Source organism: Nycticebus coucang, chromosome 17 (genome assembly GCF_027406575.1).
Source record: "Nycticebus coucang isolate mNycCou1 chromosome 17, mNycCou1.pri, whole genome shotgun sequence".
Classification (NCBI taxonomy): Eukaryota; Metazoa; Chordata; class Mammalia; order Primates; family Lorisidae; genus Nycticebus; species Nycticebus coucang.
The window spans coordinates 32,976,620-32,993,874 of NC_069796.1; the positions used below are offsets into that span (position 1 = coordinate 32,976,620).

Consider the following 17,255-nt stretch of genomic DNA (forward strand, 5'->3'; position numbering starts at 1 on the left):
GTTGCTGAGCTGTGACGCCATGGTACTCTATTAAGGGCGACAAAGTGAGATTGTCTCAAAAAAACAAAACAAAACAAAACATAGAACATGATGCTTCTCATAATCCTCTACCACCCACGTTGTCATACCAGTTTGCTTCCTTCTTAGGGGTGTTTAGTTTCTTTCTTTCTTTTTTTTTTTTTAAGAGACAGAGTCTCACTTTGTTGCCCTCATTAGAGTGCTGTGATGTCATAGCTCACGGCAACCTCCAGGTCTTGGGCTTAGGCGATTCTCTTGCCTCAGCCTCCCGAGTAGCTGGGACTATAGGCACCCACCACAACACCCGGCTATTTTTTTGTTGCCGTTTGATGGGGCTGGGTTCGAACCTGCCACCCTCGGTATATGAAGCGCCCTACTCACTGAGTCACAGGTGCCGCCCAGGGGTATTTAGTTTCTAAGTGAGAAAAATGCAAATCCTGAGAGGCTCATTTGACACGAGTAATTAGCACAGTGTCTGATTAAAGTGATTTTGTATTCCCACTAGTGAGGATACTGGTGGGGGCCTCCTTTATGAGAAGTTTAGCTTTGTGAATGAGAAAGTTATCAGTGAGCTATATTGCTTTTGGGTAATGACATTGCATTTTTGTGTGTGGTGTTAGTCAATAATTTTCTTAATGCTAAGATTATGTTGGCTTTGGCTGGCTTCTAGGGCCAGCCGTTTAAAAAAAAAAAGAAAAGGGGAGGAGGAGGCAAGGCAGGATTTTAAAGTGTTATGTGTAGCCTAAGAAGCAGAGCACTTGGATAAACCCTTACTGAGTGCTTATAGATCAATATTTTTTACTTTGAAGTTAAACCTTTTACAAGGAAGCAGAAATTTGCTGTAAATATTTGAATCAAGGTTCCTTTAGTGGCTCTTTGGACATACGTAGACAATGCTATACTGGTGGAAATAGATGGCTTTTTTTTTTTTTTTTTTTGAGATAATCTCAGTATGTCGCCCTTGGTAGAGCGCCATGGCATCACAGTTCATAGCATCACAGCTCATAGCGACCTCAAACTCTTGGGCTTAAGTGATTCTCTTGCCTCAGCCTCCCAAGTAGCTGGGACTACAGGCGCCCACCACAACACCTGGCTATTTTTTTGTTGCAGTTGTCATTGTTGTTTAGCAGGCCTAGGCTGGGTTAGAACCTACCTGCCTTGGTATGTGTGGCTGGCAACCTAACCATTGAGCTACGTGCACCAGGTCAAGAGATGGCTTTTTTAAAAGTATGGGGATGGTTAACTGCATCAGTGTTGTATGTTTGAAACATCTTTAATAGTTACATTTTTTAAAAAATAAATATGTATTTATTCTTTCAGATGTTTTTATACCTATGCCAGAGAACTTACTAGTAAATTTAAATGAAAGTAAAGAGGTAAGGTACATTTTGTTACCTGACGTATTTAATTGAAATATTTAAGGAATATATTTTTGAAATGAACTTTAAGTAATATTTTGCTTCTTTTGTGACATTTCTAGGATGTATAGCATTTATATTTACTTTTAGTTAAAATTCATTAGATGAAGAGTTCTGGAGTTTGACCTTGAGCTGATCATTTTTAAAGTTTAATGCAGCAAGTTATTTGTAGTAGAGTAGCAGGTAAGCCTGTTCTGTAAAGGAAGAACACCTGAAGGAAACCTGTCTTGCCAGCCAGTTGGGAAGTTGGGAGGGTTGCTGACATAAAGCTTCTGGTCACTGCATAGAAGCACATTAGCTAGGCTGCTTTCAGTGCCCTTTGCTTTTCTGATTCACAGAGTGTCATTGGGGTCAGTTCAGAAGAAACTCTTAATACCTGCCTGGAAATTGCCATGACATAATGCAGTGAGAGGTGAACAGAATGTGTCTGAAGGGGGGATGTTGTCTACCCTGTACATGCATATATGCCATAGGGGTAACATTTTAACTAGCAAGTCTATGGTCTCTGCTCTTGGCAATGGTGACTATGCCATAGTGCAAAGTATTTTTCTCCCTATTAACTCTATTTATACAACCTAACCTGAATAGTTAGTTATTCTTTATTTTGTTTATCTTTTGTAGTCGTATCACTAGTTGGCAAAGTTTCTAGATATCTTAGATTTTGCAACAGGGAAAAAAGCTGAACTCACTTTGGAACCTAAAAAAATAAAGTATGTGGAGGTGATGGATAAGGCCATATTTCATGGCATTAAAATATACAAATCTTTAAATGGTGATGTCTCTTTTGGATACATTTCGGACTTAATAGTCTTGCTGGACTACTGCATGTGCAAGAACTGTAAGGCCCCAACTTTGATATGTCTTGCTTGCCAATATATAATGTTGACTTAAAATGGCTTTCTTGTCATTTGATCAACTTCATTGTTTACTGTAGTGTCTGTAGATTCTCTGACCATCATCATGACTCAATGTCTTGTCTGTTGTATTAGAAACTAATTTAATGGGAAAAGAATTTTTTAGTTTTAACACTTTCAAGTTTTCTTGCTTTATTTCACAAGCTTGTTCAAGATTTACTGAAAACTTTGCCACAAATGTTTACCAAGACACTGGAGACCCAGAGTGCTTTGGGTCCTGCACTTCAGGCTGCCTTTAAGCTGATGTCCCCAACAGGTGGTCGAATGTCTGTCTTTCAAACACAACTCCCAAGTCTTGGAATGGGAGCCCTGAAACCACGAGAGGAACCCAACCAAAGGTCATCTGCTAAGGTAAGAAAGTTGTAAAATGTATTAATATGATTTATGCTGGTGCTCTCTTCCTTTGACTACAGCTCCTTTGGGTTTGTTTTGGGTTTTTTTGTTTGTTTTAGATAGAGCCTTACTATGTCGCCCTCAGTAGAATGCTGTGGCATCACAACTCACAGCAACCTCAAACTCTCTTGCCTCAAATTCTCAAATTCCCTTGCCTCAGCCTCCCAAGTAGCTGGGACTACAGGTGCCTGCCACAACGCCTGGCTGCTTTTTTGTTGTAGTTGTCATTGTTGTTTAGCTGGCGTGGGCAAGGTTTGAACCTACCAGCTGCAGTGTATGTGTCTGGCTCCCTAACTACTGAGCTATGGTTGCCGAACTTTTTTTTTTTTTTACATTTTTTCCCCCCAATTGTTGGGAGGAGGGAATCTGAGGAAATTAGTAATAGGTTTCACTTTTATGTAGACTTTTTTTCTTTACTTTCTTTTTTTTTTTTTTTTTTTGTAGAGACAGAGTTTCGCTTTATGGCCCTCGGTAGAGTGCCGTGGCCTCACACAGCTCACAGCAACCTCCAACTCCTGGGCTTAAGCGATTCTCTTGGCTCAGCCTCCTGAGTAGCTGGGACTACAGGCGCCCACCACAACACCCGGCTATTTTTTGGTTGCAGTTTGGCCGGGGCCGGGTTTGAACCCGCCACCCTCGGTATATGGGGCTGGCGCCCTACCGACTGAGCCACAGGCGCCGCCCTCTTTTTTTTTTTTTTTTTTTTGTAGAGACAGAGTCTTACTTTATGGCCCTCGGTAGAGTGCCGTGGCATCACACAGCTCACAGCAACCTCCAACTCCTGGGCTTCAGCGATTCTCTTGCCTCAGCCTCCCGAGTAGCTGGGACTATAGGCGCCTGCCACAACGCCCGGCTATTTTTTGGTTGCAGTTCGGCTGAGGCCGGGTTTGAACCTGTCACCCTCGGTATATGGGGCCGGTGCCTTACCGACTGAGCCACAGGCGCCGCCCTTTTTCTTTTCTTTCTTTCTTTTTTTTTTTTTTTGGAGATAGAGTCTCACTATGTTGTTGCCTTTGGTACAGTGCTGTAGCATCACAGGTCACAGCGACCTCAAATTCTTGGGCTTAAGCGATTTTCTTGCCTCAGCCTTCTAAGTAGCTGGGACTACAGGCACCCGCCACCATGCCCAGCTATTTTGTTGTTGTTGTTGCTGCTGCTATAGTTGTCATTGTTGTTTGGTAGGCCCAGGCTGGGTTTGAACTTGCCAGCTCTGGTGTATGTGGCTGGCTCCCTAGCCTCTGAGGTCCAGGTGCCCCGAGGCTTATGTAGACTTTCTATTACATTACATTTTCTCTACCAGATTCTCCCTTAGCTTTATTTTTAGTATGTTTGACAGGCCACTAACAATTCAGCTTGCCTTTGAGAAAGTTTGGGGGACTAAGAGAATAATATGTTTGCTAGGAACAAAGACAAGCAGTTAGGAATAGTCATTATTTGGTATATTGATGGCCATAGATTTCCTTTGAGTACCTTGTGTGTATAAACTTAGAGTTGAGACTTGTATTTTCCAAAAGATTATGAGAGAGAAGCCAGTATACTATACTGGTTATGATGTCATTCCTGGTGTGAGACTGCCTGTGTTCCACTACCTATTATTACATGTGTGAACTTGAATAATTACATAATTTCTTTGCCCCTTTGTTTCTTTAAAAATAAAGTGAAAATAATGATGGAATGGGGCAGCGCCTGTGGCTTAAAGGAGTAGGGCATGGGCCCCATATGCTGGAGGTGGTGGGTTCAAACCCAGCCCCGGCCAAAAACTGCAAAAAAAAAAAAAAAAAAGAACAAAAAGATGGATTTGCCCTTCGGGGTAAATGAAAGGACTAAGTAGATATTACGAGTGAATTGTTTAGAACAGTTTTCAGCATACTGAGCATTTAAAATATTTTAGTTACAATAATTATCTTTGCCAAGGATAAAATTAATATAATAGATGCATTTCTTTCTTTTAAAAGTAAAACATAATGGCTTGGTGCCCATAGCACAGTGGTTAACGGATCCAGCCACATACACTGAGGCTGGAGGGTTCGAACCTGGCCCAGGCCAGCTCAACAACAATGACAACTGCAACAAAAAATAGCTGGGCATTGTGGCGGGCGCCTGTAGTCCCAGCTACTCAGGAGGCTGAGGCAAGAGAATCGCTTAAGCCCAAGAGTTTGAGGTTGCTGTGAGCTGTGACACCATGGCACTCTACTGAGTGACATTGTGATACCCTGCCTCAAAAATAAATAATAAAAGTGAAACGTAATGCTGGGTGTGGTGGCTCACACCTGTCTTCCTAGCACTCTGGGAGGCCAAGGTGGGCAGATTGCTTGAGCTCAGGAGTTCAAGACCAGCCTGAGCAAGAGGAAGACCCTGTCTCTACTAAAAGTGGGAAAAAAAACTAGTGGAGTGTTGTGGCATATGGCTATAGTCCCAGCTACTTGGGAGGCTGAGGCAAAAAGAACCGCAAAGACCAAGAATTTGAGCTTGGTGTGAACTGTGATGTCTGAGCATTCTACCCAGGGTGACAGAGTAAGACTGTCTCAAAATAAACAAACAAACAAAAAACATAAAATAATTAAAATAAAATCAGGCTAGGTATTGTGACACATACCTGTGATGCCAGAACTTTGGGAGGCTGAGGTAGGAGGATCACTTGAGGCCAGGAGTTTGGGACCAGCCTGGGCAGCATAGGACAATTCCATCTCTATTTCAAAGTGATAAAAAATATTCTTTTAAACTTTCAGAAAATTCATAAGCAGTATATGCTTCTTAATGGAAAATCAGAGACTATCACAAAACAGAAGGATTTATAGTAACACCAGAAATAATTGCTGTGAATTTATGGCAATGTAATGACTTTTACACTTGATCTTAGCCAAAAGGCTGAGAAGTGATAATGATTTTTTTAAAAATTTCTCTTTGTAATTTATTATTAATAGGAAATACACCTGACGCCATCCACTGACTTCTATAAAAAATTAGCCTTGGACTGTTCTGGTCAACAGGTAGCTGTTGACTTATTCCTTCTCAGTGGGCAGTATTCTGATTTGGCTTCTCTTGGTGAGTTATTCCTAATGACTTTTTTTTTTTTCTTAAATGAATGTCAAAATGGTATTTATATGATAGTATTTTAAATAGAGGACAAAGTAATAAAGTTTTTTATTGCCATGGGAGAGTTTAATCAGTTTATTATAAACCTTATAGTCTTCTCTAAACATTTAGTAACAGAGAAATTTTTATACTACTATTTAAAAGAATGAAATGCTCATTTTGGGGGCGGCACCTGTGGTTCAGTGATTAGGGCGCTGGCCCCATACACCCATGGTGGCAGGTTCAAACCCGGCCCTGGGCAAATGCAACAAAAAAATAGTGGGGCGTGGCCAGCGCCTGTGGCCAACAAAAAAATAGTAGGGCGCTGGCCCCATATGCCGTAGGTGGTGGGTTCAAACCCAGCCTTGGCCAAAAACTGCAAAAAAAAAAACAAAAAAACAAATAGCCGGGTGTTGTAGTGGGCACCTATAGTCCTAGCTACTCAGGAGGCTGAGGCAAGAGAATTGCCTAAGCCCAAGAGCTGGAGGTTGCTGTGAGCTGTGACGCCATAGCCCTTTACCAAGGGTGACAAAGTGAGATTCTGTCTCTTAAAAAAAAAAAAGGGACTCCGAGGTTGACTATCTCCCTACAATGACCATCTCCTTAACTTGACCTGATGTTCATAGACTAGACATGAACCATATGTACTGAATGGAAGATCCTTGTGTTGACCGTATGTTGACCAGTTTGTTTCCTTGGTATACCACTCAAGGTCTTGTAGCACAAATAGCGTTATTAAAAGTGTAAAATGATCCAAAAAAAAGGAAAGACATGTTTGTTTTGACCTTATATCTTGGGAAATTAAGATGGATTCAAATTTACGTAGTTACTTTGGTATAATAAAAGTAGCTAAGGGTTCAATTTAAAATGAGTACATGTTTTTTTCCAGGTTGTATTTCTCGGTATTCAGCAGGTAGCGTCTATTATTACCCTTCTTACCACCACCAGCACAACCCTGTCCAAGTACAGAAATTACAGAAGGAACTACAGAGATACCTTACTCGGAAGATTGGCTTTGAGGCCGTCATGAGGATTCGGTGCACCAAAGGTGGGAATGCTTTTTTTACATAGGAGAGAATAATGTTATTGATACCAATAAATACACATGGTTTTATGTACTCTTAGAGGGTTTGCCCGTATAAGATACTTTGTTGACAACATAGAATATACAATTAAGAAGAAAAGCGGGCCGGGTTCCATGGCTCACACCTGTAACCCCAGCACTCTAGGAGGCCGAGGTGGGTAGATTGCCTGAGTTCACAGGTTGGAGACCAGCCTTAGCCAGAAGACCTCGTCTTTAAAAATAGCTGGTTACTGTGGCAGGCACCTGTCCCAGCTACTTGGGAGGCTGAGGCAAGAAAATCGCTTGAGTCTAAGAGTTTGAGGTTGCTGTGAGGTGTGACAGCATGGCACTGTACTGAGGAGGACAAAGTAAATCTCTGTCTCAAAAATAAAAAGACTTTTTCTACTTGGCAAGACTGAGGCTATTTTATATGTACTTCACTTTGTATAAAGAATTTGCCGGGCGGCACCTGTGGCTTAGTGAGTAGGGTGCTGGCCCCATATGCCGAGGGTGGTGGGTTTGAACCCGACCCCGGCCAAACTGCAACCAAAAAATAGCCGGGTGTTGTGGCGAGCACCTGTAGTCCCAGCTGCTCGGGAGGCTGAGGCAGGAGAATCGCGGAAGCCCAAGAGCTGGAGGTTGCTGTGAGTCCTGTGACGTCATGGTACTCTACCTGAGGGCGGTACAGTGAGACTCTGTCTCTACAAAAAAAAAAAGTAGAATTTGCCAATGGGACTCCATACCTGTAGCTCAAGCAGCTGGAACGCCGGCCACATACTGGAGCTGGCAGGTTCGAATCCAGCCTGGGCCTACCAAACAATGACAACTACAACCATAAAAGAGTGGCTGGGCATTATGGCAGGTGCCTGTGGTCCCAGCTACCTGGGAGGCTGAGGCAAGAGAATCGCTTAAGCCCAGGAGTTGGAGGTTGCTGTGAGCTGTGATGCCATGGCACTCTACCCAGGGTGACAGCTTGCGGCTTTGTCTCAAAAACGTTTGCCAATGAACTCTCCTTTGCCCCTTTAACTTTGTTATCATTAATTTTATTATAAGTCAAATACATGTTCTTGGTAAATTTAATGGAAAAAGATATAATAGGCCAGATACAGGGACTGACACTTGTAATCCTAGCAATATAGGAGGCTGAGCTTGAAGTCAGGAGTTTGGGACCAGCCTGAGCAAGTAAGATCCCATGTGTATGAAAAACAGAAAATTGGCTGAGCTTAATGGTGTATGCCTGTAGTCCCAGTTACTCAGGTGGCTGAGGCAAAATTGCTTGAACCTAGCAGTTTGAGGTTGCAGTGAGTTATAACGATGCCCTTTTACTCTAGCTAGGGGGACAGAATAAGACCCTGTCTCCAAAAAAATAAAAATAAAAAGATACAGGGCCAGGTGCAGTGGCTCACACACCTGTAATCTCAGCTGTGGGAGGCCAAGGCGGGTGGATCACCTAAGCTTATGAATTTGAGACCAGCCTGAGCTAGAGCGAGACCTCATCTCTAAAAAATAGGCGGGTATTACGGCAGGCACCTATAGTCCCAGGTACTCCGTATGCTGAGGCAAGAGAATTGCTTGAGCCCAAGAGTCTGAGGTTGTTGGGAGCTATGATGCCATAGCACTCTATTGAGGGTGACTAACTTAGACTCTGTTTAAATAAAATAAAATGATATAAAATGCAAAATCAAGCATAACCCAATATGTTTCACTCCAAAGTTTCTTAATGCCACTCTGAAGTTTCCCTATTCATATACAAGCATATATAATTTAGCCTTCATTTCAAATAAAAGTAGTAGGACTGGACATAGTGACTCACACCTATAACCTCAGCACTTTAGGAGGCTGAGGCAGGAGGATTGCTTGAGGATGGGAGTTACTTTTTTCTTTTTTTGAGACAGTCTCATTTTGTCATCCTTGGCAGAGTACTGTGGTATCATAGCTCACAGCAACCTCAGACTCCTGGGCTTAAGCAATTCTCTTGCCTTAGCCTCCCAAGCAGCTGGGACTACAGGTGCCCACCATATCACCCAGCTCTATTTTTAGAGACAGGGTCTCAGTCTCACTCAAGCTGGTCTCCAAACTCTGAGCTCAGGCAATCCACCGCCTCTGCCTCCCAAAGTGCTAGGATTATAGGCATGAGCCACCACAGCCAGCCTTAGAATAAGGTTTTAGATATGGCCAAAAATACGTGTCCATTTAGAAGTTTTGCAGATACTGCCAAATTTTCCTCCAAAAAATTTTTGTGAAAACTTGTATTGCCAACTTCATTTTAAAAAATAAACCTCTTACCCCTTATCCTCAGTAAGTACTGTATATCATCTGAACTTTTTTTCTTTTTGAGACAGAACCTCAAGCTGTCGCCCTGGTTAGAGTGCTATGGCATCATAGCTCACAGCAACCTCAAACTCTTGGGCTCAAGCGAGTCTCCTGTCTCTGCCTCCCAAGTAGCTGCGACTGCAGGCGTCCGCCACAACTCCCGGCTATTGTTTGGTTGCAGCCATCATTGTTGTTTGGTGGGCCTGGGCTGGATTTGAACCTGCCAGCTCAGGTGTATGTGGCTGGTGCCTTAGCCACTTGAGCCACAGGCGCCGAGCCGACTTTTTTTTACTTTTTGCCAATCTGATAAATGAATGTAGGTATGTAAAAGTCATTTTGATAATTTTTTTCTCTTTTAGGTCTTTCCATTCATACTTTCCATGGGAACTTTTTCGTTCGGTCAACAGACTTACTATCTTTGCCCAACGTCAACCCAGATGCTGGGTATGCAGTGCAAATGTCAGTAGAAGAGAGTCTAACTGACACTCAGTTGGTTTCTTTTCAGTCAGCACTCTTATATACATCCAGCAAAGGTAAGTTTTTCTTTGCTCTTATTGGCATAAAAATCACGTGAGATCCGCCCTCTTAATAAATTTCTTTTTTTTTTGTTTATGACAGTCTCAAGCTGTTGCCCTGGGGTAGAGTGCCGTGGTATCACAGTTCACAAGCAACCTCAAACTCTTGGGTTTAAGTGATTCTCTTGCCTCAGCCTCCCAAGTAGCTGGGACTACAGGCACCTGCCACAGCGCTTGGCTATTTTTTGTTGTTGTTGTTGCTGTTGCCATTGTTTTAGCTGGTCTGGGCCAGGTTTGAACCCACCAGCCCCAGCGTATGTAGCTGGCGCCCTCCCCACTGAGCTATGGGCGCTGCCCCTCTTAACAAATTTTTAAGTGTACAGTATTAACTATAAGCATGATTTGTTACAAAAAACATGTTTTTGATTTGGTTATACATCCTATGACCTATGATAAACTCTTCCTTCTTTGGAGGTGATTACTTTTTTTTTTTTTTTTTTGAGAGAGTCTCACTTGGTCACCCTTTGTAGAGTGCCGGGCATCATTGCTCACAACCTTAAACTTCTGGGCTTAAACGATTCTCTTGCTCAGCCTCCCAAGTAGCTGGGACTATAGGCACCCACCATAATACCCCACTATTTTTAGACAAGATCTCGTTCTGGCTCAGGCTCGTCTCGAACCTGTGAGCTCAGGCAATCCACCCACCTGGGCCTCCCAGAGTGCTGGGATTACAGGTATGAGCCACCTTGCCTGGCCCAGAGGTGATTACTTTTTGTTACTAAGCCAAGAAGAGTATTCTTAATCTTAAGAGATTTACTTCTATTCTTGGGAAAGCCAAGATGTTTGAAATTTATTTTCCTAAACCATTTTCTTAATTTGTTGAATATTTATTGAGAGTCTACTATGTATCAGACACTGTGATATAAGAGTTAATAAATTTTAATTTAATAAATCCCTTTCCTCATAGAGCTTAAATTCTAGCAGAGGGACAGACCATAAATAGGATAAATAATTAAGGAGAAAAATAGGTGAAGGAGATAGAAAACTTGGGGGGGGGTGTTATTTTACCATCACTTAGCCAGGAAAGGCTTCATAGATGGGATGTTTGAGTTAAAAATTTATTTGAAATAGGATCTCACTCTGTTATCCAGGCTAGAGTGCAATAGTGTGATCATAGCTCAAGCTATGATCTGGGTTCAAGCAATCCTGACCTAATTTCCTGAGTAGTTGGGGATACAGGAATATACCACCACACCTGGCTGATTTTTAAATTTTTTTTTTTCGAGACGGAGCCTCAAGCTCTCACTCTGGGTAGTAGAGTGCCATGGCATCACAGCTCATAGCAAAGTCCAACTTCTGGGCTTAAGTGATTCTCTTGTCTTCGCCTCCCAAGTAGCTGGGACTAAACGTGCCCGCCACTGCCCCCAGCTATTTTTTGGTTGTACTTGTCATTGTTGTTTGGCAGGCCCTGGCTGGATTTGAACCCACCAGCTCTGGCATATGTGGCTGGAGCCTTAGCTGCTTGAGCTATAGGCGCCCAGCTGATTTTTTAAATTTTTTTTAGAGACACGGTCTTACTGTATTGGTCAGACTAATCTTGATCTCCTGGCCTCTCACCTCAGCCTCCCCAAATGCTGGAATTACAGAACCTTAAGCCACCATGCCTGCCCTTGAATTAAGTTTTGAATTGTATGAAACCTCAAACTCCTGGGCTTAAGTGATTCTCTTGCATCAGCCTCCCAAGTAGCTGGGACCACAGGCGCCTGCCACAACACCTGGCTATTTTTTTGTTGTACAGTCATCACTGCGATCTAATTGCAAAACATCACCAAAACAACTCAAGCCCATTGGCAGTTAATGCCCACTCCTTCCTCTCTCGTTGAGGCTTTGAGCCACATACACCCAGCAACTGGCTGAGTTCATAGTGGAAGAAAGGAAACACTTTAAAGCTGTGATTTCTTTGTACCCACTTAATTTATAATTTATGTTTTATCATAAGATGATGTGAAGGCGTATTAAATTTTTTTATTTTAATGATTCAACACTCACAATTTCTAACTCTGTCTTCCCTCCTTTCAAAATAGTTTTTGAGGCCAGGCACAGTGCTCACACCTATAATCCTAACACGCTGGGAGGCCAAGGCAAGTGGATTGCTTGTGCTCAGGAGCTCAAAACCAGCCTGAGCAAGAGCAAGTCCCTGTCTCTTTATTTTTATTTTTTCAATTTTTTTTTTTGTAGTGATGGAGTTTCACTATTGCCCTCGGTAGAGTGCCATGGTGTCACAGAGCTCACAGCAACCACCAAATCCTGGGCTTAGGCAATTCTCTTGCCTCAGCCTCCTGAGTAGCTGGGACCACAGGCACCCACCACAATACCCCACTATTGTTTTGTTGCAATTTGACCAGGGCCAGGTTTGAATCCGCCACCCTCAGTATATGTGGCTGGCACCCTACCCACTGAGCCACAGGTGCTGCCCCCATGTCTCTATTAAAAATAAAAATTAGCCAGGCCTTGTGCTGGGTACCTTTCATCCGTCCGATCTTCTGGAGAGGCGCAGAGCCATAAAATAAACTTTTTTTTTTTGTAGAGACAGAGTCGCACTGTACCACCCTCAGGTAGAGTGCTGTGGCGTCACACGGCTCACAGCAACCTCTAACTCTTGCAAGGGCTCACGCGATTCTCTTGCCTCAGCCTCCCGAGCAGCCGGGACTACAGGCGTGCGCCACAACGCCCGGCCATTTTTCTGTTGCGGTTTGGCCGGGGTTGGGTCTGAACCCGCCACCCTCAGTATATGGGGTCGGCGCCCTACTCACTGAGCCACAGGCACCGCCCAAAATAAACTTTTTTTATATGTGGTTTCCCCTTAACTGTCGTTCATGCATTTTTCCCAAAGGTGAAAGAAGAATTCGTGTTCATACTTTGTGTTTGCCAGTAGTTTCAACTCTGAATGAAGTCTTTCTTGGAGCTGATGTTCAAGCAATTTCAGGATTATTAGCCAATATGGGTAAGAGTTGTTACCATCTATTGTGAATACTTTGTAAATAAATAATTAGCTTTATTGTTTCAATATTTTGGATCCCCAGATATCCGGTAAGTAATTATCTGAATGAAAAGATCTGCTGCAGATATTCTTATCTTTTTTGTTGTTTGTTTAAAGGGATTTATTGAGGCTCGACGCCCATAGCACAGTGGTTATGGCACCGGCCACATACACAGGCTGGCGGGTTCGAACCCGGTTTGGACCAGCTAAAGAACAATGACAATAGCCGGGCATTGTGGCGGGTGCCTGTTGTCCCATCTACTTGGGAGGCTGAGGCAAGAGAATCGCTTAAGCCAAAGAGTTTGAAGTTACTGTGAACTGTAACTCCACGGCAGTCTACCAAGGGAGACATAGTGAGACTTTGTCTCAAAAAATAAATAAATAAATAAAAAATAAATATAATAAAAAGCTTTATTGAGAAATAATTATATATCCTACCACTTTACTCATTTTAATTGTACAGTTCTCTTTTTAGAGCATTTATAGAGTTGCATAGTCATCACTGCGATCTAATTTTACAACATTTTTATTATCACCAAAACAACCTCAAGCCCATTGGCAGTTAATAATGCCCACTCCTTCCTCCCTCCCTCAGTGGCCTTGAGCAAGCAGTAAATTATTTTCTGTCTGTATTGGTCTACTTGGGACTTGCTTAGCCATATATTATATAATTTTTAATTTAGTGGTATTTAGTAGTTTTTTTTTTTGTAGAGACAGAGCTATAGGCGCCACCCTAGTACTTCTTTTTTGTTTGTTTGTTTTGAGACAGAGCCTCAAGCTGTTGCCTTGGGTAGAATGCTGTAGCATCACAGCTCACAGCAACCTCCAACTCCTGGGCTTAAGCAATTCTCTTGCCTCAGCCTCCCAAGTAGCTGGGATCACAGGCGCCTGCCACAACTCCTGGCTATTTTTTGGTTGTAGTTGTCATTGTTGTTTGGCAGGCCCGTACTGGATTCGAACCCACCAGCTCTGGTGTATGTGGCTGGTGCCTTAGCTGCTTGAGCTATAGGAGCCGAGCTTATTTAGTAGTTTTTTTATGAGCTGTGTGTCTTACACTATTAAGAGAAGCAATATGCCATAAAGATTATTAGACTTAGAGTGATAGAATTTGGGACACAGATGTTTATAGCCTTGGCAAAATCATTTGAGGTAGTGGAAAATTTACTGATATCTTTATCTGTTTACTTCTATCTCAGATACAGTTGCATTCTTTTTTTTTTTTGAGACGGTCTCCCTATAGTATCGCCCTTGGTAGAGTGCCATGACCTCACAGCTCACCGCAACCTCCAGCTCTTGAGCTTAAGTAATTCTCTTGCCTCAGCCTCCCAAGTAGCTGGGACTATAGGCATCCACCATAGCACCCGCTATTTTTCATTGTTGTTGTAGTTGTTATTGTTGTTTAGCAGGCCGGGGCCAGGTTTGAACCTGCCAGCCCTGGTGTATGTGGCTGGTGCCCTGACCACTGAGCAACGGATGCTGAGCCTTTTTTTTTTTTGAGACTCAAGCTGTCCCCCTGGGTAGAGTGCTGTGGCATCATAGCTCATAGCAACCTCTAACTTTTGGGCTCACATCCTCTTACCTTAGTTTTTCTGTTTTTAGTAGAGATGGGATCTTGTTTTTGCTCAGGTCTTGAAGTCATGCACTGAAGCAATCCACCTGTTTTGGCCTCCGAGAGTGCTAGTAGGTGAGAGTTACTGCGCAGGGTCTATACTTGCCGCCTTGATTTTTTTCAGATCCCCTATTCTAAATACATGTAGCTTAATACATCATTTTGATTCTTGCCGCCTTTCTCCTCAAGAAAGACTTTCTTTTTTTTTTTTTTTTTTTTTAGGAGACAGAGTCTCACTTTGTCACCCTTGGTAGAGTGCTGTGGCATCACAGTTCATAGCAACCTCCAGCTCTTGGCTCAGGTGATCCTCCTACCTCAGCCTCCCGAGTATCTGGGACCACAGGCACCCCCCGCAATGCCTGGCTATTTTTTGTTGCAATTTGGCCAGGCCCAGGTTCAAACCCACCACTCTTGGTATATGGGGCCAGCTCTACTCACTGAGCCACAGGAGCTGCCCCAAGAAAGACTTTCATTGGATCCATTTGCTTCAAACTCACATCTGCCTAAGGCAGAAATACTTGCCCTTTTGCTTAAATTTCCTATTGGTAAATTTTTTTTACATAGATTCTGGTATAGGATGCATCCTCACATGTTGTTAAATGTTGAAGATTATAACCTAATAAAGTTGAGGATCACTGCCTTTATTTTTTTAATATTTTTTATTAATAGTATAATTATGACCATTATTATCAAGAGCACTATTAGGCAGTTTTAGTGGATTAAAAAAAAATCTTCACAGCAACCTCATTAGGTTGACCCCATTATATACATGTTTTTACATTTTATCTTTAAAATGAGTGGGTATCTTCAATTGGTAAAATATTAGCATTATAGTTAACTAGGTAACAATACTCTTCATTCTTTCCACTGCATGTGTTAATTTTAGTCATAACAATCTTTTTTTTTTCTTTTGGAGTCAAAGTTTCGCTATGTCACCCTTACTAGAATGCCATGGCATCATAGCTCACAGCAACCTCAAACTCTTGGGCGTGAGTGATTCTCTTGCCTTAGCCTCCCAAGTAGCTGGGACTACAGGTGCCTGCCACAATGCCCGGCTATGTAACAGTCTTTTTTTTTTTTTTTTTTTTGGTTGCAGTTCAGCCATGGTTGGTTTTGAACCTGCCACCCTTGGTATATGGGGCCGGCGCCTTACCAACTGAGCCACAGGCACCGCCCGTAACAGTCTTTATCTACTATATTTTCAATACCTCATGGATTGAGTTTAGTTGCAGTTTGAGTAGTCTTCAAAATAATTATGCTGTTTTTTAGCATCGAAAAAATGATTATAGAAAATTTTTTATGCAGAGATGCATATAAGCAGTGTGGCCTGGGAAGTGATGAAAATCTATCTAAAGGCGGTGCCTGTGGCTCAGAGGAGTAGGGCGCCGGCCCCATATGCCGGAGGTAGTGGGTTCAAACCCAGCCCTGGCCAAAAACTGCAAAAAAAAGGAAAAAAGAAAACCTATCTAAATAACTCTTAAAGGGGGCCAGGTGTTGTAGCTCATGCCTATAATTCTAGCACTCTGGGACACTTAAGGTGGGTGGATTGCTTGTGCTCAGGAGTTCGAGACCAGCCTGAGCAAAAGCAAGGCCCCATCTCTACTGAAAATAGAAGAAACTAGCTGGGCATTGTGGTGGGTACCTATAGTCCCCGGTATTTGGGAGGCTTGGGCATGAGGATTAGCTCTAGCCCAAGAGTTTGAGATTGCTGTGAGCTGTGACGCCACAGCACTCTACCAAGGGCAACATGGTACAACTCTGTCTTAAAAAAAAAAAAAGCTTTTCTATCACAGAGTGTTTTTATTTTATAGTTATGGTAAGAGCTCTTAGACAGTTATTTTTTGTTTTACTTTGTTTTTTCCCACCCCAGCCTCCCAAGTAGCTGGGACCACAGGTGCCTGCCACAATGCCTGGCCATTTTTTGGTTGCAGTTGTCATTATTGTCTGACAGCCCTGGGCCGAGTTTAAACTCGCCAGCCCTAGTGTATGTGGTCGGCGCTGTAACCACTGAGCTATAAGCGCTGAGCCTAGAAAAGCATTTATATGTTTAATTGCAGTGTTTTTCCTCTTTCAGTGATATATAAACAAAATAGTGTACTGTTTTGTTAACATCTTATATTTAATAAAACATAGCTTTCTCATTTTTCTTTTTCTTTTTTTTTTTTTTTTCTTAAGACAGAGTCTCAAGCTGTTGCCCTGGATAGAGTGCCTTGATGTCATAGCTCACAACAGCCTCCAACTCTTGGGCTCAAGTGATCCTCTTGCCTCAGTTTTTGTATTTTTAGTAGAGACGGGGTCTTGCTCTTTGCTCAGGCTGGTCTCGAAGCTGTGAGCTCAAGCTATCCACCCGCCTTGGTCTCCCATAATGCTAGGATTACAGGCGTAATGTGCTGGGCCAGCTTTCTCATTTTTCAAATGAGGAAACTGAGGCTTGGGAGAAGAGGTTGGCTCATTTCTCCATAGCGTGTTTTTAACAGCTATATGTTTTGTGTCACTGTATATAAATAAATTGGAGCAAGGACTTAGGATAGTTTTTAAAAATTATCTCTTCTATCCTTAACAGTGGAGTAACTAAGCTTCTATCTTATTTCTCTTCTGTCCCTACCCTTACTTCTATTAGCTGTTGACAGGTCTATGACAGCCAGCCTGAGTGACGCTCGAGATGCTTTAGTGAATGCTGTCATCGACTCTCTTTCAGCTTACCGTTCTTCAGTCCTAAGTAATCAGCAGCCTGGACTCTTAGTTCCTTTTTCTTTGCGGCTTTTCCCACTTTTTGTGTTGGCTCTCCTTAAACAGGTAAGAAAAACACAACTAACCCAATGAAATATCAAAAGCCAGTATTTTTATCCTGTGAACCCCTAAGTATTGTATAAATAAATACACTGGTTAAATTTTTT

General features: G+C 42.5%; 1 protein-coding gene across 2 annotated transcripts in view; it reads left to right on the forward strand.

The window, feature by feature from the left end:
- The window catches only part of SEC24A (SEC24 homolog A, COPII coat complex component), a 93,665-nt gene that overhangs the window by 49,222 nt on the left and 27,188 nt on the right, over nucleotides 1-17,255 (forward strand). The window contains exons 12-18 of one of the 2 annotated variants that reach the window (XM_053566503.1): nucleotides 1,339-1,394; nucleotides 2,495-2,701; nucleotides 5,668-5,788; nucleotides 6,708-6,866; nucleotides 9,554-9,727; nucleotides 12,603-12,713; nucleotides 16,979-17,154. In XM_053566503.1, the coding sequence (XP_053422478.1) occupies nucleotides 1,339-1,394; nucleotides 2,495-2,701; nucleotides 5,668-5,788; nucleotides 6,708-6,866; nucleotides 9,554-9,727; nucleotides 12,603-12,713; nucleotides 16,979-17,154 (1,004 nt within the window). Of the gene's footprint in view, nucleotides 1-1,338; nucleotides 1,395-1,774; nucleotides 2,454-2,494; nucleotides 2,702-5,667; nucleotides 5,789-6,707; nucleotides 6,867-9,553; nucleotides 9,728-12,602; nucleotides 12,714-16,978; nucleotides 17,155-17,255 lie in introns of those variants that run through there. The other variant, XM_053566504.1, reaches the window with a different exon arrangement.